This window comes from Silurus meridionalis, chromosome 18 (assembly GCF_014805685.1).
Source record: "Silurus meridionalis isolate SWU-2019-XX chromosome 18, ASM1480568v1, whole genome shotgun sequence".
NCBI classification, from domain to species: Eukaryota; Metazoa; Chordata; class Actinopteri; order Siluriformes; family Siluridae; genus Silurus; species Silurus meridionalis.
Window position 1 is genome coordinate 15,117,406 of NC_060901.1, and position 25,178 is coordinate 15,142,583.

Here is a 25,178-nt window from a genome sequence, read left to right on the forward strand (position 1 = left end):
GGACTGGCAGGGGATCTCCATTCATAAGCTGGTTCTGTCTTGCCAGAAGGTTCAGGCTGGGCTATAGACAGAGCTTTTCAAGATAATGTGCCAAACAAGACATCCAGTATAATCCATAACTAATTAAAATGAGGCAAAATCAGCCTGACCATCTTATTTTTTTTAATTTAAAACCTAATAATTAGTTTTTGATGACTAATTGACAAGGGAACATCCACAAAAAGTAAAATCTAACACTATAAAGAAGCACACAAGGTTTTGTATAATTGAGAAGATTCTCTATGAGTATCTCCAATCATAGAAGAAAATTCAAGAAAGAAAACTCAAGTAGCTTTGGAAAAAACGTAGCTTTGATTTCTAACAACTGTAGTAATTTTTGCTGTATTCAGAAAAGAAACCCAGCAAAACTCTCGGTTATTCAACAAAAAAAATATTTAGTTCTAAATTTAGTTTTCAATGAAATGGAACAGACCAACACACTTCCTGTGAGATGACATTTTGTAGATTTAATCATTTACAGTTCAAACTCCTAGCTATAATTTACACAAGATTCAGACATAATGCTGCGCTTTACTGGTGTCACTGCTGTCCAACTTTCGGAGGCACCCACTCGTGGATTTTCTTCGAAGTGGTGGAATATGGGACGTAACACGCAGAGGTTCCGCTCACGTTGATCTGATGGACTTCGGCCAGAAACTTCTTGGGCTCTGGAGGATGTGTGGTGGGAGGATTATCGGTCATACAGTGCAGCCACCGGTGCCTGAGATACACACGTTAGACAAAACCCAATCATTAGGCTGGATAAGAAGAAGAAGGCAAACATGATGAGATCTTTTATAAACCATTTTTCAAGTCAAGGTTTTGAGAGAGAAAAAGGGTGTGTGTGTGTGTGTGTGTGTGTGTGTGTGTGAGAGAGAGAGCGAGTGTGTGAATGAGAGACAAACAGGGACAGTAAAAACGAGAGAGTCGGGGACGGTGAGAACGAGAGAGACAAGGACAGTGAGAACAAGAGAGACAAGGACAGAGAGAACGAGAGAGACAGGGACAGAGAGAACGAGAGAGACAGGGACAGAGAGAACGAGAGAGACAGGGACAGAGAGAACGAGAGAGACAGGGACAGAGAGAACGAGAGAGACAGGGACAGAGAGAACGAGAGAGACAGGGACAGAGAGAACGAGAGAGACAGGGACAGAGAGAACGAGACCTGTTAAAAGCAGGTAATGCAGTGCAGTATTACAGGACGCATGTATGAGGTTACAGAGTGATGCTAAGTTACCATTCAGCAGGCACCATGCTGCCATCCACGTCCCACATCGTCCTCTTGCCATTCATCTCTGTGGTGTAAATGACCCATCTGTGACGGCCTGCGAGACAGAGAGACGCCATGATACACAATCACAACGGACATTTACACAAAATGCTGATTAACACAGAACTACACCGAAAATAGAAAACTATTTACTCCACACGTGCGTACGAGGCTACTGTGTGCCTGCAGCACTTATTATACTTCTATTATATGTCTCCAAGTTCAGGTTCCCAGGTCTCCCACTTCCTCAGGTCCCGCAATCAAACCTTAAGACATTTTGAATTAGGGCTGGAACGATTCCTAGTCTATTCAACTACACACAGAGCAATGGGTTTCCCCACAGACCATTGTTACTGAAACACCACCCACTAAATTCTGGAGCGCTCTGGACAGGAACACAGAAGACGGAATGGAAAATGGGATGGGCGAGGAGAAGATTCAGATGGAATATAAACTTTGCCTAATTCTGATTTTTTCCTCGCAATTCCGACTTTGTTGGAAGTTTTACACATTGAAAAGAAAATCGTCTACAATCAATAGAATCACATGGCCTAAAACTGAGCCTCGGACCTCTGGAGAAAACTCTGTCTAACAATCAGCTCTGGAGGAGATGGAACAAGACACATGAAGCAGAGGAGCCTCGTTCATACACTAAGATCTTCAAACTTCAAGCTGACAACACAGTTGGGATTGAGAGGAAAAAAAGTCGGAATTGCAAGGAAAAAAAACCTTGGAATTGTGAGCAAAAAGTCGGTATTGGGCACATTTTTTTTTTTAATGTAGTGGAAACGGTCTTCCATAGGCATCAGGTCAAATAAAACGAGTTTGGGATTTCAAACTAAAACAAAGAAAACACTCCACAGTGCGAGTATTAAAAATGTAATTTTAGATTAATTATTTTTTTATTCTGATTTTATTATTTATATTTTGATTTGGCAATTAAATACATTTTCACAGATATTCTTGTGTGCAATTTCAGCAATAAATAAAAAAATCTTTTTTAAATAAAACATTTCTAATCCTGTCCATCGTCGTCACTCCCAACGAAAACCTCAACATCTTCAGCTCTGCTACCTCCAGCTCCACCTCCTGTCTTTTACTCAATGCCACTGTCTCTAAACTATACAACATCGCAGGTCTCACCACAGTCCTATAAACTTTCCCTTTCACTCTTGCAGATACCTCTCTATCACAAATCACTCCTGTCACTCTTCTCCACCCACTCCACCCTGCCTGCACTCTTTTCTTCACTTCTCTAACACACTCTCCATTACTTTGCACTGTTGACCCCAGGTACCTGAACTCCTCCACCTTCTCCACCTCTTCTCCCTGCAACTGCACCACTCCACTGCACTCCCTCTCATTCACACACATGTACACGTCTTACTCCTCCTGACTTTCATTCCCCTTATCTCCAGCAAATACCTCCAGCTCTCCAGGCTCTTCTCAACCTGCTCCCTACTCTCAGCACAAAACACAATATCACCCGCAAACATCATAGTCCATAGAGTCTCCTGTCTGACCTTGTCCGTCAACCTGTCCATCACCAATGTAAACAGGAAAGGGCTCAGAGCCGATCCTTGATGCAGTCCAACCTCCACCTTGAACCAGTGTGTCATTCCTACTGCACACTTCACTGCTGTCACACTGTCCTCATACATGTCCTGCACCACCCTTACATACTTCTCTGACACACCTGACTTCCTTATACAATACCACAACTCCTCTCTCATCACCCTGTCATACGCTTTCTCTAAATCCACAAATACACAATGCAATTCCTTCTGACCTTCTCTATACTTCTCCATCAACATTCTCAAAGCAAAGAATGCATCTGTAGTGCTCTTCCTCGCCATGAAACCATACTGTTGCTCACAAATGATCACCTCTTCTCTCAGCCTGGCTTCCACTACTCTTTCCTATAACTTCATGATGTGACTGATCAACTTAATTCCCCTGTAGTTACTGCAGGTCTGCACATCTCCCTTATTCTTAAAGATCGGTACCAGCACACTCCTTGTCCATTCCTCAGGCATCCTCCCACCTTCCAAAATCCTGTTAATCAATCTTGTTAAAACTCCACTGCCATCTCTCCTAAACATCTCCATGCCAGTACCGGTATGTCATCTGGTCCTACCGACTTTCCACTCTTCATCCTCTTAATCGCTGCTCACTTCCTCCTTACTAATCCTATCCACTTCCTGCTTCACCATCTCCACACCATCTCCACACCATCCAACCTTCTCTCTCTCTCATATTTTCCTTTTTCAGCAGCTGCTCAAAATACTCCCTCCACCTTCTCAACACACTCTCCTCACTACTCAACACATTTCCATCTCCATCCTTTATTGCTCTAACTTGCAGTACATCCTTCCCAGCTCGGTCCCTCTGCCTGGCCAATCAGTACAAATCCTTTTCTTCTTCCTTAGTGTCCAACCTCTCATACAGCTCTTCATATTTCTCTTTCTTGATTCGGATATTTGATTTGGCACGTTTTATGCTGGATGCCCGACCTAACGCAACCCTCCCCATTTATCCATGCTTGAGACCGGCACTAAGAGTGCAACCCTAATGGCTGGGTTCGATTACTTGATGGACTAATAGGTAGAATACTCGATAGCTGCAGCCCAAGTATGCAGGGTTTAAGCAATCAGATTATTTTTGGCTTTTGGGTGCACGTACAGTTTTAGTAAAAATCCTTTTTCTAGGAAACAAATGACTTGTCTTATTTACTCTTATATTTAGCATTGCTCTTTAATAAAAGAAAAAGTACTTCTGCATTGGACTTTGCATCTGAAGGTAGTGATTTTAAATCCCAACCACACCAAGATGCCACTCCTGGGCCCCTGAGCAAGGCCCTTAACCCCATAGCTGCTCAATTGTATAAATGAGATCATTGTAAGTCACTCTGGATAAAAGCGTCAGCTAAATGACCATTTAACAGTTACATTTATTTTCCGAAATAAATAATACTATAATATTTATCCCCTGTGTCAATAGAAGCACCAGGGACAAACAGAGCTGTAAGTATTATGGGATACATCAGCACCAGTTATAAACTATGTATGCTCTCATATATATATATATATATATATATATATATATATATATATATATATATATACACATACACACACACAAATTTCAATTCCAGTTTTTTTTTTTCACATCATAAACCACAAGAAGGGTCAAGAGGAAGGGATGGGGGCGAATACTTACGCACAGCTCTTTGGACCTCCTCAGAACTTACCGAAGAAATACAGCTTGTCCTCGTAGTACTTGTTGCCATATTTGTCGCAGCCGATCAGCGTTCCTGTCTTCACATCGTTTACCCTGTTCAACAAACAAACAAACAAAAGTCCACTAAGATTCTGGTTTGACCACAAGTATTTGGACTCCCACTGCTCATCGAATCAGGGCCATCGACATGCAACTTGCAGAGACTTTAAACAACGCAATGCCATAGAATTTTTTTTTAAATCAGTTAGAGCCTGAAATTCCTTTACTAGTGAACTCTGAGTGCTAGTATCGTGAGGTGGAAGGGTCTCGAAGCAACAGGTCGATGAAGAATCATTAAACAGCAGGAAGAGTTTCGTGAAATGGGTTTCCATGGCCGAGCAGCTGGAAACGATGCCTAGGACCATGTTACATTTATAGCACAAAGATCCCCTTACACGGAGCGACTTACAACAGTGGGTCACTGACGAGAAGGTCGGGGGGGGTTCAAGCCCCGGTATCACCAATTTGCCACTCCTGGGACCTTGAGCAAGGCCCTTAACCCTCTGTGCTATGGGGGCGCTGTATCATGGATGAGCCTGAGCTCTGACCCCGGTTTCTGAGCAAGCTGGAATATACGAAAAACATTTCACTGTGCTGTAATGTAAATGTGATAAATAAAAGCTATTCGATTCTATATACACATTAATGGCTGTATGTTGATTTATTTTCAGAACAGTAACTCTGTACTGCTTAATAAGCTGCACTCCTCTAAAATATATCCATGTTTCATTTCTATAGTATTGCCCTTTGAGAAGAACCTCGACACTCAGGAGGGTTACGTTCCCTCGCGAGTGTGAACTGTCAAATGTTTAATTTACTACTTTAAATGAGTAATACAATAATAAAATATTTTTTCAAACATTTTTATGTCATTTATTAGTACAAACGGATCAGAGTTTCGTGAGTTCCTCTCAGTTCACTTCCAAATGAAAAGTCGCAAACTATGGAGGTCCCAAGTGACTTATAAAAATCACACATTCAGTGTCACCCGGATGATGATGATGATGATGATGGGTTCCCTCTTGAGTCTGGTTCCTCTCAAAGTTTCTTCCTCACCCCATCTCAGGGAGTTTCTTTAAAGCTGCTTTGAGACGCTGTCCATTGAATTGGATTGAAAGTGTGGCACAGATCACAGATCCTCAGCCACACTCCAATAAATACTTTAGCAATAGAGTGCAGGACGTTATAGATGAACATGTAGATCCGTATACATCTTTATGTACATGATTTTGGAAGGAAATGTCCAACAGGTTGATGTAGGTGTGAAGCACAGGCACAATGTTTGGAAATTTTTTCCAACTTGTAAATGGACCCTTTTTAAGAGCATGCACAAAACTCAATACCAAATAGGGCTGGGACGATTCACTAATCTGGCGATTCAATACTATCCCGATACTTTTGTGCCGATTCAATACATATTGCGATTCTGTAGCTATTGCGATTCATTGTTTAAATTGTGATTTTTGTTTGCTTAATAAAGATTAGACAATGGCAAATACTTGATCATACCCTTAAAGAGACTGTATGAGTTATATTAACAAAAACAATGCATCACATCTTTCTGAATTTTTATTTCAGGAGCACACATACATAGTGCATAAAGAACCTTGAAGCATAAAACTTTAAGTACCAAAAACTTGAATATAATATTTAAATGTGCAACAAAATAACTAAAAACAATACTCTCTGAAATAAAATAAAAATTCTGTTTAAACTCTTCCAATGTCCAACTCAGTCAAGGTGCTAATATCCTTCTCTCTCTTCCTCACCTCAGGTGAGAGCTATTATAGCATCTCGCTGAAACGTCTGTTAGAAGTTTGTGCACAGGGAGCTCCAGTAACTTTTGTTTTTCCTGCAAAACATGAAGTCCTGCAGCACTGGAAATATCCTGTGATGCGTCGTACTCATCCGAGTAACTTCGCGACAGCGGGCAGCTTCAGTGCGCGCTGTGAGGGCAGATTATGAGTGTGCGCGTAGCACTTAATATGGAGAAAGCCGGTTAATTGGGCAGCGATAACCATATTAGACACATTGTCTGTGACTAAAGCAGGGTCTTTATCCGTTAAACAATTCTCAAAGAGGTTTGCTCCCCTGACTTTGCAATAGTTTTGCTTTCTCGCACCAGCTTCAAACGGATATGACGTCATCTAATACGGACAACGACAAAATACGTTTCGCCCTCTGTTGGAATAAAAGCGGTAACATCTTCCCACCACCTCTCTGAAAAAGTAAAATAATTTAATATATCGATTCTGAGATAGACAAATCGAGCTCAAAATCGTTTTAAAAAGAATCGCGATAGTTTGGTGAATCGAGTTATTACCAAACCCCCCACGATCACTCCTCATTGTCACATTTATTTATGAATGAAGCTTTAACAATCATCTCTATTATCTCATATCATCTACATGCTTTATATCAGACATCAGAATTGAAACTCAGAACAATAATAAACACGCACTCCATCTATTTAGAACGTAGCAGCTATGCCACACAGAGGTCATTACACTTTTCTTGTTATTTTCCTTGTTTACCCACTTTAAAGCTCACACACACATTCATCACATGCTACAGTTTTTCTTACCCACCTGAAAAACTGGACCATTAAACCTTTAATCCCGCCATGACCCGTAATCTGGCCAAAGGCCCTCCGGACCAAGTTCACATACTGCGCCATATTTGAAACGCTCCTGCACTAAACCCCGCCTCCTGTGCGCTAATTGGCTGATAAAATGCTGCTCACTGAGCGTGTTATTGGCTGGCACGAGTCTGTGTCCTGTGCGTTGATTGGCTAAACTTACCGTCAGTATGGCGAATTGTCAATGAAATGCACTAAATTGTTTATTTTATTATACAAATTGTATTAAATAATATATAGGTTATAAATTATGTAATAAATCTAAAGTTCCAGTGTATTCTATGGAACTCTACTCAAATTCAAAAGACTTCCTACTTAAACCATTAGCAATGGGTGTACAGGAAGCGGGACTTGTCCTACACAAATATCATTCCGTATAGTACACGGTTGTTGTTTTGAGTTCCGCTTGTGTTTTGATTTCATTTTTAGCTCTTAAAACTCTGTTTAGTTTGGCTGCTAACTAAAATTAGGAAAGTGCACATTAAAAAAATACAACAAAACATTACTAAGGATTACAAACACTAACATTTGTATTACTGTTTATTATAATCCATACTCACTCCTGATTCTGATTGATCTGAATGTGAATGAAATTCATTTTCTGTAGCAGGAGCTCTGGCCTTGGTTCTAGAGCAGCTTATTAAACAAAGCAGAGTGTAATTGTTGACCTGAAGTTTACTAAACGTTTATGTAACATTCGTAGAGACTTGTGCGTAAGTGCTTCTCAGTATTTTTCCACACTTTCTGGTTTCTCTTGTAAATAATACTGTAAATAGAATAAGATTTGTAATTTTTTGAGAATTTTAGATTTTTTCTTATCTTCAATAAAGAAAGAAAAGAAGAGACACGTGTATGGGGACCAGCTTCTCATATCTTCCTAAACATGAATGATGATAGGACTTGTCTCATGGACAGTCTACTACATTTAATATAAATATGAAAAGTTAAAAGCATGACAATGGATAAAAGCAACAACAGAACAAGATCTGTGCAGTTGGAGTTGAAAATTAAATGGCTTTCCATGATCAAGCAGCTCGACAGGATGCCTATGATCATGTTTACATTTATAGAACTTGAAAGGCTCAGGGGAAAGAACAGTGGTGACCCGGCAAGAGGGTCGTGGGAGGCCAAAGCTTCCTGATGCATTAGGGGATCGAAAGCTGGCCCGTGTGGTCCGATCCAACAGACAAGCAAATGTGGCTCAAATTGCTGAAGAAGTTAATGCTGTTCATGCTTGACGGTTCAGCACTGTTCCCAGAGCAAAAAGGGGGCAAACACAAGGTGTCAATGTTATGCCTGATTGGTATAGAAGTGTAAAATTGTCCATCAGAGGTGGGAGAAGCAGTAACTGGAGAGATGAAACACACTTCTTTATCTGGCAGTGTTATGCATGCATCTGGGTTTTGTGGATGCCAGGAGAACTCAACCTACTGGAATACACTGTGACAGAAGCAAGACTGGTGAAGAATAGATGCTGGTCCAAGTTTGGGATCCTTATTTCCAGTCAAAGTCTAATGTAACTGCAAAAGCGATTTTAGACAAGAGTCCAACTTTGTGGCAACAATTATTAAGAGATTTTATGTGAACCCTGGAGTGGAAGAACTTGAGCAACCTGCACAGAGACCAGACCCTCAATCTTACTGAGGGAGGCCCTGCAGAATGAACAGGAATGTTGAATGCGAGCCAGACATTCTCACCAAATATCAGTACCTGATCTCACGAATGCTCTTAAAGCTGAATGATCACATATCCCCTCACTTTCGCTTCAACATCTAGAGAAAAAAAAGTCTTCCCAGAAGAGTGGGCTCTATGATAGGAGCAAGATGAATATGAGTGAAGCAAAGTGAAACTATAGCAGGGAATTAACACTCCAACATCTAGAGGAAAGTCTTCCCAGAATAGAGAACACTGTTCTGGGATCAAATGGGGATCAAGATTATTTTTATGAACAGGAATGGTAATTGCAAGCCAGATCTTCTCACCCAACTTTAGTACCCAGATCGTGTTAACACTTGTAATGAGTTATAGGAGGAATAAAACACTTTAAAATATGTTGTTATTGGAAAACTGTTGGTTATTTCATCACGTTTTATTACTTACATGAATCTTTGATCCAGATGGACAAACGATTCAACAAACGTTTACTCAGTAACAGCACCATGCCCTTGTTTTTAGGCACAATAATTTAAATCATTTCTTAAACATACAAAAGGGGTTTAATTCTTTATATTCTTATATTGTAGTACGATTATACTTCAATGACAGGAAAAGTGTAAATATCTCTGTATAAGAGGGAGATTTATTACACTTATATACACGATTCATGTACATCCAGCAAGATAAAGCTTTGATCAAGTCCTTGCAGAGTTCGCAAAATTTCCTGAACCTGTTTAAATTAAGCAAGCCGGTTCTCCAAATCCGACATCTAAAATAAAAAAAAGTGCGGCTCAGTTTTCATCATGCACCAGCTTGTAAAACATCAACCTTCTACATCCATGCACAGTCTAAAGGCCATGTTTTATTTGCTGAGTCCAATACATCAGAGTCAAAAGGTCACTTTCAGGGTGGCGAGATGACGGTGTGGTCAGACAGCAGGCACTACGGCCCTGAGGCTGATGGGAGCGTTGGTATGGTGGGGATCGAGTCACTCTGTGCATCCGGCTGATTGGCTGTTGTAGTCGGTGGAGTCCATTTTAAGGATGTAGGGAATGATGCTGTCGATTTGGACGTTCCCGATGAGGCCGGCGAAGAACAGCTCCTCGGTCACGGCGGCGCTCATCAGACGCAGAGCGGGCAAGCGTAGCAGCAACTTCGACAGACTGAGAGAGGGAGAGAGAGAGAGAGACAGACAGACTTTGTGATTAGAGACACTTCTCAAACCTCACACGGTATCATGCACTGCATAAGTATTCAGTGGTGGATGTAGTAAACACACCATGTCCTAGAGATAAAAGTAAAGATACCCTATGTAAAATGACTCCAGTAAAAGTTAAAGTGCTCCATTTAAACTTTAACTTAAGGATAAGTACAAAAGTATCTTCAAAGCACTATGATTTATTATGGCTATAATGTTCCTATTACGATTTTCATCGCAAGGCTCTTTGCTTAATCAATTCAGTTGATGTGAAAAGACTAATGTTACTCTCAGCACACTGATCTATTCATAGAATAATAATAATGAGTCAAACACTGATTGAAATCTGTTCAAATTATTATGAGCCCTAAACCTTTTCAACTGTTTCAAAGAAATTGCACACATAAGCTCACGGGTGTTGTGGTGAGTTTGAGTCAGGAGTTTCTTATGCCATTTATACCTCTCAAAATGTTCTGCTTGCTGTTGAACTAAAGCTGAACTGTATGTTGGGTAAGTAAATACCACCACGCGGCAATCAAAAGTGAAAAAAATAAATTTTATATAAAATACACACACACACACACACACACACACACACAGTAATCCCCTGTTTATTATTGTTCCAAAATCGCCCGCGATAAGCGAAAAAACGCATACATCCTCCCACACACTTTAAACACCCAGAAAACATTTGCAAGAACAGAGCGAAATTAATTGAGTAAATTCGATGAAATACAGTACACTGTAACACATCTATAGTGAGTACATGCTATCCGCGAGAGACCGGGGAAATCATTTAAACAAACAGTTATGTGGCAAATTCAATTCTGCGATAAACCGGGGGCGTGAGTTTCTTTTATAAGGTTCATGTGACACCTTAAGTTTGACTCAATAGAACTAATTCTGTGACTTCTGATGGCACCAGAACCACCTGAAATGAACCTGTACATTTTTATTTGTACATAATTATGCAAATGATAGAGATTTTCCCTCCGGTTCAGGCAATTTGTGCACATTCATAACATGTGATCCCTTTTCAGTTCCAGGTTATAACAAATACGTGGGGGGAAAAAAATCCAAGAAAAGGGTGGAGATGTATAAAAGGCCCTGTACAAGTAGGGGGTATTGAATTACCGGTACGTGTCCTCTGGGTACACCCTGCTGACGTAGTCCTGCAGCTCCATGTAAGCTTTCTCCTGGAAGCGCTCGATCTGGAGAGTGCTGTCCACTCCAGCATAATCTACCACACACACACACACACACACACACACACACACACACACACACACACACACACACACACACACACACTTAATCCCATTTACTAACTTTACATTGTCAAAAATGTTTTATAACAAGCGGAAAGTGTGAATGACATGAAAAAGAGCGAAAGCGTTTGAGCGTGATGAACTCCGTTACCTGGGCTGAAGAGGACGGTGGCTTTGAGGTAGGCGTACTCGTAGGAATCGGGGTTCACGCGACTCATGCTGTTACAAAACTCCTGCATTCGCCAGATGTGCTCCATCACTTGCTTTACTCTGTCTGCGGAGAGTTTCTCTAACCAACACAAACACACATTTATACATGTTTCTATTTTGTACATATTTACAGTAATGCCTCGTCAGTAATTAGTTGAAGCACACTTCAGAAATATAGATATAAATCAATATTTAATATTTGAATAGCCCACAGCATAGACACTGGCATGTTCCAACACTATGTACTATAGTTCCTAATAATAGTCCATTATACACACTGTGGCAGGTTACTTATTCTTTTCTTACTACCGCCATTTTCTTGTTTTCTGTAACATCTCTTAAATTCTACAATGATGTCTAATTATAGACGTCAGCATTTTCGAGTTAAAGCACTGCTCAGTCTCCACTATCAAACATTGTGAGGAATTCCAACATTAGTCTAGTAAATTCTTACCTTCTTCCAGATTGCTCTGCAGGTGACTGACTATAGCACTGAGGATCATCTCCACATTCATGATCTGAGCACACTGAGCCAAGCCCAAAGCAAAGAGCTCATTCCAACACGCCTTTATCAGTGTGATCCCGTTCTCTGGCCTGTACATGGAGAGAGAGGGGGAGAGATATGGAAGGGAAAGAAAGTATGTAAGCAAAAAAGTTGAACAAAAGCAGATAGAATCCAGTCATTCTTTGACTATCAAAGACAGGGGAAAAATAAACACATTGAGAGATACAGGACAGCAAAAGAAAGACAGATTGGGCTGAGTGGAATCTGGAGAAAAGGAAGGCATACACTTTCTCCCTCTTTCTCTCTCACTCACCCGAGAGCCTGGAAAGCAGGAATGGATCGCGCCCAGTGCATGGAAAGAAACAGCAGGCGAGAGGCCGATTCACAGATGTAGTTCAAATTAAGGAACTCGGGCACAGGCAAGGGCATCATCAGCTACACACACACACACAAACACACACCTTTCAATTAGTAATGATTAGAAGCATGGGCTTTATTTTAAATTCTATCTCAGATTGATTTTTTGTTTGTTATTGTTTATCTTATCACTAATTGCTATTAGGTCATTTACACCATTCCCAGTCTAAAAGTTTTTTTTTTTATAAAGTTTATTTTATTACTTTACTATTGTTATACAACATGAGATTTATATCACATTCAGTGGGCTGGATCCAGTGCCTTCCAAATCTTATATGCAGTACCTGTTTTGTCTTTTGTATAATGAGAGCGTGTGTTGACGTGGTGATTTCTGACCTTAAAAGGCACATGCATGTCAGAAAGCAGCGGGCCTTCCAGCTCCAATATGGTGGCGCTCTGCTCCTCAGAAATGCTCCCCTCTATGGCGTAACTGTTCCCATCCTCTGGCTGCAGAACTTTGGCCAAAGAATCGAAGGCCCTGTACAAAAACACACACACAATGTTATTACACTGCTCAGGATTTACCTTCTCTCAGTTATAACATAAGCCTCCTCGGTGCACTTACTGAGTGATTTCGCTGGAATTCTGCTCGTCTGGGTGGACGTCGTTCACAGAGCCGCCTTCAGTGCTCATGCTCTCCAGTCCCGATTGATCGGCGCTGCTGTCCGTCACCTCGCGGCTCTTGCTCATGTGGGCCAGAGACGTGACCACGTTCGCCAGCGTGCTGAGATCGCCCTGAGATTCATCATTCTGCACGATTACGCACAATAACTTCAGCTTGTACGTTCGAGACGCTAGATACACCCGCTTTTATACATGATTCTATATGCAGGTTTCTATTACCTGAAAGAAGATCTACTCCAAATAAAATCGTTTAATTACTTTACACTCTGGGGGTGTGAAGCTGTTTTTGCTGTTTATTTGTATGCTTTTGCCCATTTTTTTTAAACAAAAATTCTCCCTAATTGTTTATCGCAAAAATATTCTAATAATTGCAAGAACTAACTTTGCCCATTTCACAATCATAACAAACACGAGATCATTTTTATATCAGATACATAATTTATATTAGAGGTTGACAGATTGAACAGTTTTGTAATTTATTAGGCACCAATAGCTGATTGATGGAACTATCTGCAAAAATCCATACCGATAGTTTTTCCAGGTAGCATCCTTTGCTGGTCTGCTGTCTGCTGTCATTATGAGAGCGGCCTCTAGAGGCGAATCACTGATGCTACATGATTTGTTTTTACATGAGACTGCATGCTGCACTATGGAAGGATGTTCTGGGCAATATTGGAAAGGAATTGCAAATAGTATTTTTCCATATGTGGACGCATAAATTGTGACATAACCCAAAAACGTAACTGCAAATATTGCAATATCGTTTGCGTTTTTCCGATTTTGCGAACGAACAGTGACTGGCAAATCTTTATGAAAAGACTGTTCTTCAAGGCCACAAACTCATTTAACCTGTCCGTAACTAAATGGCTTCTGGGTAAGAGGAAACCTGTTAAATATGAACCGTCATCAACTTCGCCATTGTTCGAAACATTTTGCAAAATCCTTCATTAATGGCATTCACCTTTTGGCCGTCGACTGTGAGTGACGTCACCTCCCAATACAAACGTGCACAATAATATAGTCCCACCCCTGACACTTGATTTACAGCTTTCAATGCGAGGCTTTGAAAACTCAAATGCAAAAGAAGCTGCAATACTTTTGTGTTGTGGCAGGATACATACACGATGCAGAGAAAATTAAATGTGGTAATTAATATTTGGTACACTATTATATACATTATTTATACATTTATCAATTAGGTAATTAGAATAATCAATTCATATATTCATATTTATTTAATTTAGCACACTTTCATGATTCAGTACTTTATTTTATTTGTGTAATAAAGTTCAGTACTATATTACATGGAGTGTTAAGGTTTTTTTCTTCATTATCCATTTTAAAAACAATCAGTTGATTAAACGGTTATCGGCGAGTACGATCCAATCTAGCTATCCGTAAAATTGGTCGAACCTCTAATTTACATCTAAATAGCCATTTCTAAATAGTTATTTACACTAGACACACCTCACACAAAAGCCAGCAGTTTGAAAAGGTGTTAGCTGTATTGTGAGAAATAAACTCTACTATTGCAAAAGCTATATATATATATATATATATATATATATATATATATATATATATATATATATATATATATATATATATATATATATGCAAAAGCAAAACACACCTAAAACACACAGGTATGATTTGCGAGTGCTGTGTGTCAATCCAGGTTGATCACACTGTACAGGAGTGTGCATGTGTGTGTTACCTGGTCTGGTGAGGAGGGGATGAGGATTGTGTTGTCTAACTTGGACAGGGACTGCTGGATGTTGAGAAGCATGTTGGAGTTCAACACATTGGTAGACCTGTGCAGAGTAAATTTGTCGACTCGTGTAAAAAAAAAAAAAACACGATTACATACAAGTGCCTTTATTATGCTATTAAAATGCTACAAATGAGTATAAGTAGACAATGGGGCGGGAAAATATATGCATATATGTTCTCTAGCAAAGTGTTACACACATGCTCTCCTCTTCTTTAGATAAAAACTCATTGATTGGGGCACATGTGAAGGGGTCGGTTGTGTGTGCATGTCTTACTAATTTTCAAGTGTATCAGTAGGTATGTAGACTTGTTGGACACATTATAGGGAACTCTGTACTAATAGTCGGTAAGGCTTCCATTTGCAGTCAAAGACAAAATAGTCTCAAGATTTCATGAAATGCAATCAAGAGGTCGGAAAAGTTCCTTTGAGATTGTGGCCCACGTTGTTATAACAGCTTCAAGCAAATACTAAAGGTTTTTATGCTGTAAAATTATATCCAACCACCTTATAAGTGTTCAACTGGATTCTAATCTGGTGACTGGGAAGACTAATGGAGTATTGGTCATGCTCATGAAACCAACTTTGAGACTATAGTGTATATATTTGCCCAAATTTGATAAACTTTTTCTTCCATACTATTCACTATATACAGCGTGGTGCAGGGAAACGGGATATTTTGAAACTAGGAGTTGGCAACTCTGGGGTGTTGCCGATTGTTTGGAACCAAACAACTTTTAGTCAGAAGTGTAAATGAGGCCTTAGACACAAACCTGGCCGTCTCTTTCTCGTTGACGAATGTGGGCATGGCTGCCAGGGGGCTGCAGAGGTTCTTGCGAATGTAGATCTTCTCGATGGAGGGGGCGCAGTTGGCCGGCTTTTCCCTCGTCACCTCCACCGGCTTCCTCTCACACTGCACGGCTTCGATAACAATAATAATAAACATTGAGGTGTTCTTGTAAGACGGCTAGAATGGCATATACATTATTATATTTTTTATACATGTGTGTAAAAGCATATTTCTATATAAAATATAACTGTTTCACTGAGTTAATTAATTCAAAAGGACTTTCCAAAATAAAAGGAAGTTGCAGGACACGTAGACGTGTATACACTTCTGTGAGTGTATGTGCGTGTGACTTACAGTCCTGCTTCATGCCGAGGGCCATGCAGCGCTGCAGTCTGCAATATTGGCAGCGGTTGCGGTGATGCTTATTGATCACACACTCCCCAGAGCCGCGACACGTGTACACGAGGTTCTTGCGGATGCTCCTTTTAAAAAAGCCTTTGCAGCCTTCGCAGCTCACCGCTCCGTAGTGACGACCTTCAGGACAAAACACACATAAACGCTACACTTTACTCCTACAGTCCCTGTACATACACACACACACACACACACACACACACACACACACACACACACACACACACACACACACACACAATATATTTCCAAAAGTATTGGGTCACCTGCCTTTCCTGCTATATGTGGTTCTTCTCCAAACTGTTACTACAAAACCACTCAATTGTACAGGATGTCTTTAGCACGATGCACTATAATAAAATTTCACTTCAACTTTGGAAACCCAAACCTGTTCCAGCATGGCGATGCCCCTGTTCACAAAGTGATCTCCTTGAAGATAGCTTTATTCAAATGAATTACCGTAATTTCCGGACTATTAAGCGCACCCAAATATAAGCCGCACCCACTGAATTTTACAAAGATTTTTATTTTGAACATAAATAAGCCGCACCTGTCTATAAGCCGCATGTCTACACTGAAACTAATGTACTTTACACAGGCTTTAATGAAAGACAGTGTCTGTTACACGGTGTAACGGGTGAAATATGTTGTGGCTCATTTAAGAGCAGAGCGGCATTTTGGGAACAGCCTGCCGCGCATTTTTCCGGTATTACTGCATGTGTGCAAGACCAAGGATTATGTCCTTATTATTTTCTGATGCTGATTTCTAAGTTTCTTTGACTAACCCGTAACGCTGTTGCCAAGAAAAATAAAAAAGCATGAGTTTTGGAAACCTGTATGTGCTTATATGATTTCTGTTGCAACTGGAGTTAGCGAGCTCTCCCTTGACCCTGACTCAACATGTTACAACGGCTTGTATCTAAACAGTAGCCTACCAAGAAAGTCATTGTTCACTGTCTTCCTCCTTCCTTTCACAACTATTTCTCTTGAGAGTTTATCTTTTGGCATCGTCATGCGTTTAAAAATCACTCTCATGGAAAGCCTTTCTCCCGATGCCGTGCAGCTCAGAACACAGGTGAAGTGTGTTTTTATCATGCCCGGTTGTTTTCAGCGTGACGAATGATTCGCATTTCCTGTAGACAGTGCGAGTGAGGTCAAACGTCAGAGGAACCTCATCCGTATTTATGATGTGGTGCGGCCTGATTCAGTGAGAGCGCATCTGATTTAATATAAAGAGTTTTATTGGTTTACCTTAAACCCGTTCGGCAATTTCATTGGTCTAATGTTATGGGGCTCAGTTTTTTGGCTTGAAGTTTGTAAAACCGGGAAAAACCCAGAAAAAAATCATATATTCGCAGCGGGGTTCAAAGTGTGGGGAAAAAAGTAGCGGCTTATAGTCTGGAAAATACGATACCTAAAAAAGCTAAAGAAAACTTGTACTTTTTAAGCTGCTGTTACTATGGAAATGGTGGTGTATTAGAATGAGCACATTAACCTATAAACTATATGTCCTAAGGTTTTCAGACACCCTACTTTTCCAGATATAGGTGGTTCTTTCCAAAACTGTTGCAACAACCTGGAGACCCACAATTGTATAGAATGTCTATGGATGTGGTTGACATTTAGGAAACCCAAACATGTTCCAGCATGGCACAAAGCCAGCTCCAAAAATATATTTCCCATTGGTTTGAGTGTGAGACCTGCTACAGAGCTCTGACCTCAACCAAACAGAATATTTTTGTGACGAATTGGAACACTGACACTGGAATGATCAGTGCTCCAGGCCTCCTCACCTCACCTACATCACTACCTGACTTTACTAATGCCATTGTGGATGAATGAGCACACATCTCAACAAGCACTCTCTAACATCTAGTGGAACATCTTCCCTGAAGTGGGGGGGTTGTAAATGTGGAATTGGAGGTTTAAAATGCTTGTGCATGTTATGGACAGGTGTCCACATAGTGTATCATTCATGTTATAGCTGGAATTGTAACACAAATAAAAGGCACGGATCAAATTTGTGTGTGTGTGTGTGTGTGTGTGTGTGTGTGTGTGTGTGTATGTGTGTGTGTGTGTGTGTGTGTGTGTAGTAGACATGTACCTGAAGCTTTGTCTCCACACACCACACAGTACTCTACCAGAGGCTTAAGAGAGCTCTGCTCTGTTCCCTCAGTGACGAACTGTGGAACACAGAGATACCGATAAAGCTTTATAAATTATGCATTATGCAAATAATGATTTTTATAATTTTATCTATCTATCTATCTATCTATCTATCTATCTATCTATCTATCTATCTATCTATATATATATATATATATATATATATATATATATAGATATAGATAGATAGATATAGATAGATAGATATAGACACACACACACACACACACACACACACACACACATACACACACACACCCCTTAATGAGTGTGTATCTGCATTACACATGGACATCTTACCTGTATCTGCTGGCCTGCAAGCTCAGGTGAAGTAAAAAGTAATTGATTGACAGCTGATCCATCCGCTGAAGTCAGGATGACTTTCCCGGGGGAGCTCTCGTGCTTTAGGAGGACTTTGTCCTGATTGGGATAATCCACGTTGGCTAAAATGAATTGCTGCTTGCTGGCTCCCGTCTGATCGTACGCCGTTACTATCTGGAGCTTTTGGCCTAGCTGCTGATCCGTCACAATCTGACACACACACACACACACACACTTATGAGTGTTAGTGCTTTAGACGGCAGGAAGTGTGGCAGAAAAGTACAGTTTAACAATTATTACCTGCAGACCTCCATCTGCTGACACCAGCTGAATTCTGGGACTTTCTCCTGCCATGATGACCCCACACACCGCACAGGCTTAAATACAACTCCCCATCCCAAACACACACCAGATACACCCCTACGATGCACAACCTGTACAGAGACATAACATCGAAAATATTTTTTAAAAATATGATGCAACACACACACACACGTCCTGTTACCTGTCTGGCTGTCTACTCCAAACCTCAGTACTTCAAAAACAACATGCCTCATTCATCAAGCTGCTTATAAACAAATGTATTAGTGAACCTTTAGACGGAGCGTTTACACAAGCAATTCTGAATATTTATTTAAAAAAAAAATAATCATCTGTATATTTTTGGCCAATAAAGTCTATGAATAAACAAAATCTTAAAATTAGTTAACCTCATCTTGATCGTATTGTAATTAGTTCATAATTTTGCTGCAGGTAAACGTAATGAAACTGTCCATTCACACGAGTCTTCTTCTTTCGGCTGCTTCCGTTAGAGGTCGACACAGAGGATCGTCTGTCTCCATACCACTCTGTCCTTTACATCTGCCTCCTTCAAACCAACTACCAGCATGTCTTCCCTCACCATATCCATAAACCTCCACCTTGTCCTTCCTCTTTTCCTCCTTCCTGGCGGCTCCATCCTCAGCATTCTTCTACCAATATACCCCATGTGCCTCGCTCACCTTGACTCCAAAACGTCCTACATGCTCTGTTCCTCTAATAAACTTGTTTCTAATCCTGTCCATCGTTATCACTCCCGATGAAAATCTCAACATCTTCAGCTCTGCTACCTCCAGCTCCACCTCCTGTCTTTTACTCAATGCCACTGTCTCTAATCCATACAACATCGCAGGTCTCACCACAGTCCTATAAACTTTCCCTTTCACTCTTGCAGATACTCTTCTATCACAAATCACTCCTGTCACTCTTCTCCACCCACTCCACCCTGCCTGCACTCTTTTCTTCACTTCTCTAACATACTATTACTTTGCACTGTTGACCCCAGGTACCTGAACTCCTCCACCTTCTCCACCTCTTCTCCCTGCAACCACACCCCTCCACTGCCCTCCCTCTCATTCACACACATGTACTCTGTCTTACTCCTACTGACTTTCATTCCCATTATCTCCAGCATGTACCTCCAGCTCTCCAGGCTCTTCTCAACCTGCTCCCTACTCTCACCACAAATCACAATATCATCCGCAAACATCCTAGTCCATGGAGACTCCTGTCTGACCTCGTCCGTCAACTTGTCCATCACCACTGCAAACAGAAAAGGCCTCAGCGCCGATCCTTGATGCAATCCCACAATTTTTTAACCTAAATAATTCTTGCTGAGAAAAAAAGCTGCACAGAAAACTGACACCTGGCATGCACATTTGTGCTTTGAAGAGGAATTGCCTCTGTATAAAAAAAAAAGCGGGTCATATACACCCTGATAACCACAACATTCGCTTTTTGCAAACACAAATACACACACACACACATACATACACACACACACACACACCTTCTTGTCTGACATGGAATCAGGGAGGACACTGATAATGCTTTAAAATGATATAAAAGCAAACACACCCTGGTTTCTTTTGTATTTAGTTCCTGGTGTCAGTGTTTTCCTGGATACATTACATATACTTTTTCACGTCCACTTTTACACTTTTTTGTTCCACTTCACTCAATCCCTATCACTCGATTTGTCAACGGACGCGCACATGTATGAGAAAATTGGCAAAGAGATTGTAAATAGTAACGCACGACCTTTACTGGAACACAAATGCACAAGGTTTAATGGCAACTTGTAGCTACTCATAAATTCTGGAAAGTCCAAAAAAAAAAAAAACAATACAGAAAATGACAATATTCAACCACAACCAAATGATGGATAGACATCATCTTTGAGTTGTGGGGAGTTTTTTTTGCATGGTTTTCTTAGGAACCTGGAATTGAAGTGTCCAGGAAGGCGGTACGGTAACAAAAAATTCTTGAGTTTTGGTCCCACTTATTATTTATTTTTCATAGATGTTCAATTTGTTCTTATTATTGCCTTCAATCAGTAATAAAACAAAGCCCAAGACAGCTGGATCTAAAATAAAATACAAAGAAAAATCTAATTAAAAAGGAAATTGATGATCACACAAAACATTACTGCTGTTTTACTGTATATTTTTTTCCATGCCGATTTTTCCCCATTATTTCTAAAGGCTACACAAATGCTCCTGGTCCTGTTCAATAATAAACATTTACCCCAAAAGCAATGCTTTGTTTATCAGTACTTTTAGAGTACTTACATCTGTGGTACAATCAATATTTTTTTTTACATTTCTTTGTAAAAAAAAAAAAAAAAAAAAGAAAAGAAAAAAAGAGAAAAAAAGAAAAGGGTAGTTTTGATTGGGGGGGGCTTTAAAAACCCTCCCATAACCCAAATTCTGGATGTTTTACACAACTGGACTACACTACATTTATTTCACTCGCTCTCATTGAAATATTTCACCGTGCTTCTGTAACTAACCGGACAATCGCTGCACTGTTACATCACTTCCTCTCACAGCCCAATGTCTTCTCTGATTGGTCATGTAGTTGTGTTGTGTAATCATGTGTCTGTCTTGGTTAAGTCCAGCGTTGCCATGCAGGGCCTGTATATCAAACCATGCACTGGGCACATTTGGTGAAAAACTTTTGTAAAACAAGGAACAGCTTTGTGTCTAAATAGAGATCACTGAATAATAGGCACTGAACTGTACAATAATATCCACTCGTACTACAAGTTATACTGAAGTAGAGGTTTGAAAGTGAAACTGCATTAGATTACAGAGGGATGATTTATGACGTCATAAATAAAAAAAAACGTCAGCTTTCGATTTATATAAATATATATATATATATATATATATATATATATATATATATATATATATATATATATATAGTTCTGTAGAATGCATCCTTTATTTTCTTTTTTTAGCCCATGGCTTCAATCAAGTCTGATTTTTGGTCCTTTATAGGAAATAAAGCTTTGCTCAGCCCTGATCTACTGACTGGATTTTGCCATGGCATATATAAGGTGGTATTAAAAAGTTTCAAGACTAGCTCTGTTTACAAGAAAGTACTTTATTAATCCAAGTTTATACACGATCATCTTCAAAATAATCCGTTTGCAGAGCCCAGCGCTGGATCTGAATTTACAGTCAGATGGGTGAAGTTCGCAGGAGCCAAATCTGGCGATTAGGGTGGGTGCGGAAGTGGGTTCACGTTGTGTTTCCAATTAGAAACTCACGTTTGAGAGCTTGATGACAGAGTGCACACGTGGTCAGAATAGCAGAAGTGGCAACGCACGTAGCCAAAATAGCACCAGCTGCACAGCTCCAGATGTGGTGGTGCTCCCTGCGACTGTGCATGCAGCCTTGTGCTGCCATCTGTTGGTGGGTTACAAAACTAATCTCGAAACTTTTTGATACCAAAAACAAACAGGTGAAATAAATGACATTTGAGAAAACCTTATGAATAAATAAGAAAAATAAATCGAATTGTACTACAAGGTTTTACTGAACAGAAAGTTTAGCTGATGACGTTGGCATTGTTTCTATTCATTTGTTTACATTATGACGTCACAAACCAGAGGACTCAATGCAGCTTTATCATCATTTTGTTTATAGAAAGTTAAAGGAACACATTTATACTAAAAAAGGTTTAAGCAGCCCTGATCTAATGACTCTTGTCTGATCTTCTATGCTGTCCAACCAACCATGATTAGCATGCTGGGAAATTAGCCTAGCATCGAATTACCATGTTTAAATAAAGATCCATCTTTACTTTCCTGTCAGTGGCAGTGATCTGGATTGGGTGTGTATTGTTTAGAACTACAGATCAGAAACATGAGACGGAAGATAATGCAGGCGCTTTTCCTGCAAGGTTAAAGGTCAACATTGAAGGGTTAAAGGACTATGAGCCGCTTCCTTCCACTGGGATTAGCAGGCACGACAGGACAGTCAATTTCGTACAGTATAAAACTCTGTGAAACGCCGTGGACTGGTTAGATTTTGTATATATTGCATTATCGCGCGAATGTGCACTGACTGACGGCGCGCCACTGAACACCGGAAACGCGCAGGAAGCTAGCATGGAGCTATGCTAAGCTAAGCTGCAATGGACGCCACAAGCGCACTGGGCTCCATTAACAGGCTCCGGAGAGTACAAGCCTTCGAAAGAAAACACTTAGTCACCCTAAAAATGAAATAAAATGCTAAAATCACTGAAACGAAAACGGCCAGCTCCAGTCGCCGCCATGCTAACGAGTTCCAGCAGGCCAGCTAGCCACCGAGCGCTTCTCTATTCAAGGAAAACGCTGCACACATTCCAGCGCCTCGCTAACACGCACCCTAACCTATGAGTCTTGTAATAAATATCCGGTGCTCTTACCGTGCCGCTCAAGATTTTAGTACCAACAAATCCAACGTTTTTCATCAATATTTGCCCAAAACACTTCGCCACGGGGAGGTCAGAGTTCGCGACCCTGCAGCGCAAAAACGGCAACTGCGCATGCGCAGGAAATCGGGTACCGCGGTGTGAAGGCGCGCGATGAGGAAGTGTGTGTGCGCGCGCGCGCGTGCGTGCGTTCGTTCGTTCAGGAACTTGTGCTCACGAACATTGCTTACTGAAGTGGCCAGGTTTCCTCACTTCATGTATTTTAACCAACATTTGCCTTTATAACACACACTCGCATACAGGCTAATTCATATATAAACACATTTATATCTCATACACACTCATTCTTACATTTGAAACTGTTAGTCTGTGTGGCTTATATTTACTTACTCATACAGATTCATTTATAAACATAGACTTACATTCTCATACACTTACAAACACACATTCATATATAATATACAAACATTTACTCATATAGATTAATTGATGCGCACAGACTCACACTCATACATACACACAGACTCACTCATTCATACACAGACTTACAGACTCACTCTCATACACACAGACTTACACTCACTCACTCTCATACACACAGACTTACACTCACTCACTCTCATACACACAGACTGACTGACTCACTTACACTCATACACACAGACGTACAGACTCACTCACACTCATACACATAGACTTACAGACTCACTCTCATATACACAGACTTACAGACTCACTCACACTCATACACAGGCTTACAGACTCACACTCGTACACACAGACTTACAGACTTACTCACTCTCATACACCCAGATTTACAGACTCACTCACTCTCATACACACAGACTTACAGACTCACTCACACTCACACACAGACCTACAGCCTCACTCACACTCATACACACAGACTCACTTTCATACACACAGAGTTACAGACTCACTAACACTCACACACAGACTTAGATTAATCCATATATATATACACACACTCACTCTTACAGATTCATCTATACACAGACTTAGACTCACTCACTCTCATACACACAGACTTACACTCACTATATATATATATATATATATATATATATATATATATATATATATATATATACACACATATATACACACACACGCTGGTGATCAAAATTAGAGAACAATTTATAAACAATTGAACAATTCTGAAATAATGTCGTCATCTGCTCAACAGTTGAAGGAGTTTTTGTCCTGTCTATACCATGCTACCAGAACACCTTTTCCACAAAATAACTAAGCCATTTAAAAAAAAAAAACATTATTTTGCAGAAAACACACTGATCAAAATTAGAGAACAACAATGACTGTAGCATGGAAAAACATTACAATAACATTTTCTGAAGGTTACAACAGTCAGCAATTAGTAGGAAGTGTACAGGCCTCTGCTCTGAATGACTTCAGCACATCTGCGGCCACAGGACAGCACTCGTCTCTCACACTGCTCTGGTGTGATTTTGGTCCACTCTTCTTCCAGTCTCCTCCACAGTTCGGTGACTGTAGTGGGTTTCTTGGCCATAACTTTGTCACCAAGGATTTTCCAGAGGTTCTCTATTGGGTTGAGATCAGGACTCTGGGCAGGCCATGTCATTATTTTAATGTTTTCAGTTTTAAGGAACTGCTTTACCCGTTTTGCTGTGTGACATGAAGCGTTGTCCTGCATGAACACTGTGGGCTGATTGGGTGATGAACGCATGGAAGGAACCATATGTTGTTGAAGAAGTTTCTGATAAACATTTGCATTCACTCTGCCATTTAGGCCCAACTCCTGCTGCAGAAAACATGCCCCAAACCATGACACTTCCTCCTCCACTTTTCACTGACTTCTTTACACACTTT

General features: G+C 40.4%; 2 protein-coding genes across 3 annotated transcripts; both read right to left on the reverse strand.

Annotated features, from left to right (window-relative positions):
- Positions 1–486: 486 nt before the first annotated feature.
- ndufa12 (NADH:ubiquinone oxidoreductase subunit A12) lies at positions 487–7,329 on the reverse strand. The gene is made up of 4 exons (XM_046872453.1): positions 7,177–7,329; positions 4,560–4,642; positions 1,277–1,364; positions 487–760 (listed from the first exon to the last, which is right to left on the reverse strand). Exons 1-4 carry the CDS (start codon positions 7,263–7,265, stop codon positions 580–582), a joined length of 441 nt encoding a protein of 146 aa, XP_046728409.1. The 5' UTR covers positions 7,266–7,329; the 3' UTR covers positions 487–579.
- Positions 7,330–9,507: 2,178 nt separating this feature from the next.
- Positions 9,508–23,818, reverse strand: nr2c1 (nuclear receptor subfamily 2, group C, member 1). 2 transcript variants are annotated; one of them, XM_046873965.1, is made up of 14 exons: positions 23,304–23,818; positions 18,867–19,000; positions 18,546–18,776; positions 18,184–18,262; positions 16,020–16,199; positions 15,649–15,796; positions 14,822–14,918; positions 13,046–13,230; positions 12,817–12,958; positions 12,377–12,498; positions 12,013–12,152; positions 11,500–11,637; positions 11,215–11,320; positions 9,508–10,045 (listed from the first exon to the last, which is right to left on the reverse strand). In XM_046873965.1, the coding sequence occupies exons 2-14, from the start codon at positions 18,918–18,920 to the stop codon at positions 9,871–9,873; spliced, it is 1,797 nt and encodes a 598-aa protein (XP_046729921.1). In that variant the 5' UTR covers positions 18,921–19,000; positions 23,304–23,818; the 3' UTR covers positions 9,508–9,870. The 2 variants fall into 2 exon arrangements, with proteins under 2 accessions (XP_046729921.1, XP_046729922.1); XM_046873966.1 differs by lacking the exon at positions 23,304–23,818 and adding an exon at positions 21,397–21,513.
- Between the last annotated feature and the right edge of the window lie 1,360 nt (positions 23,819–25,178).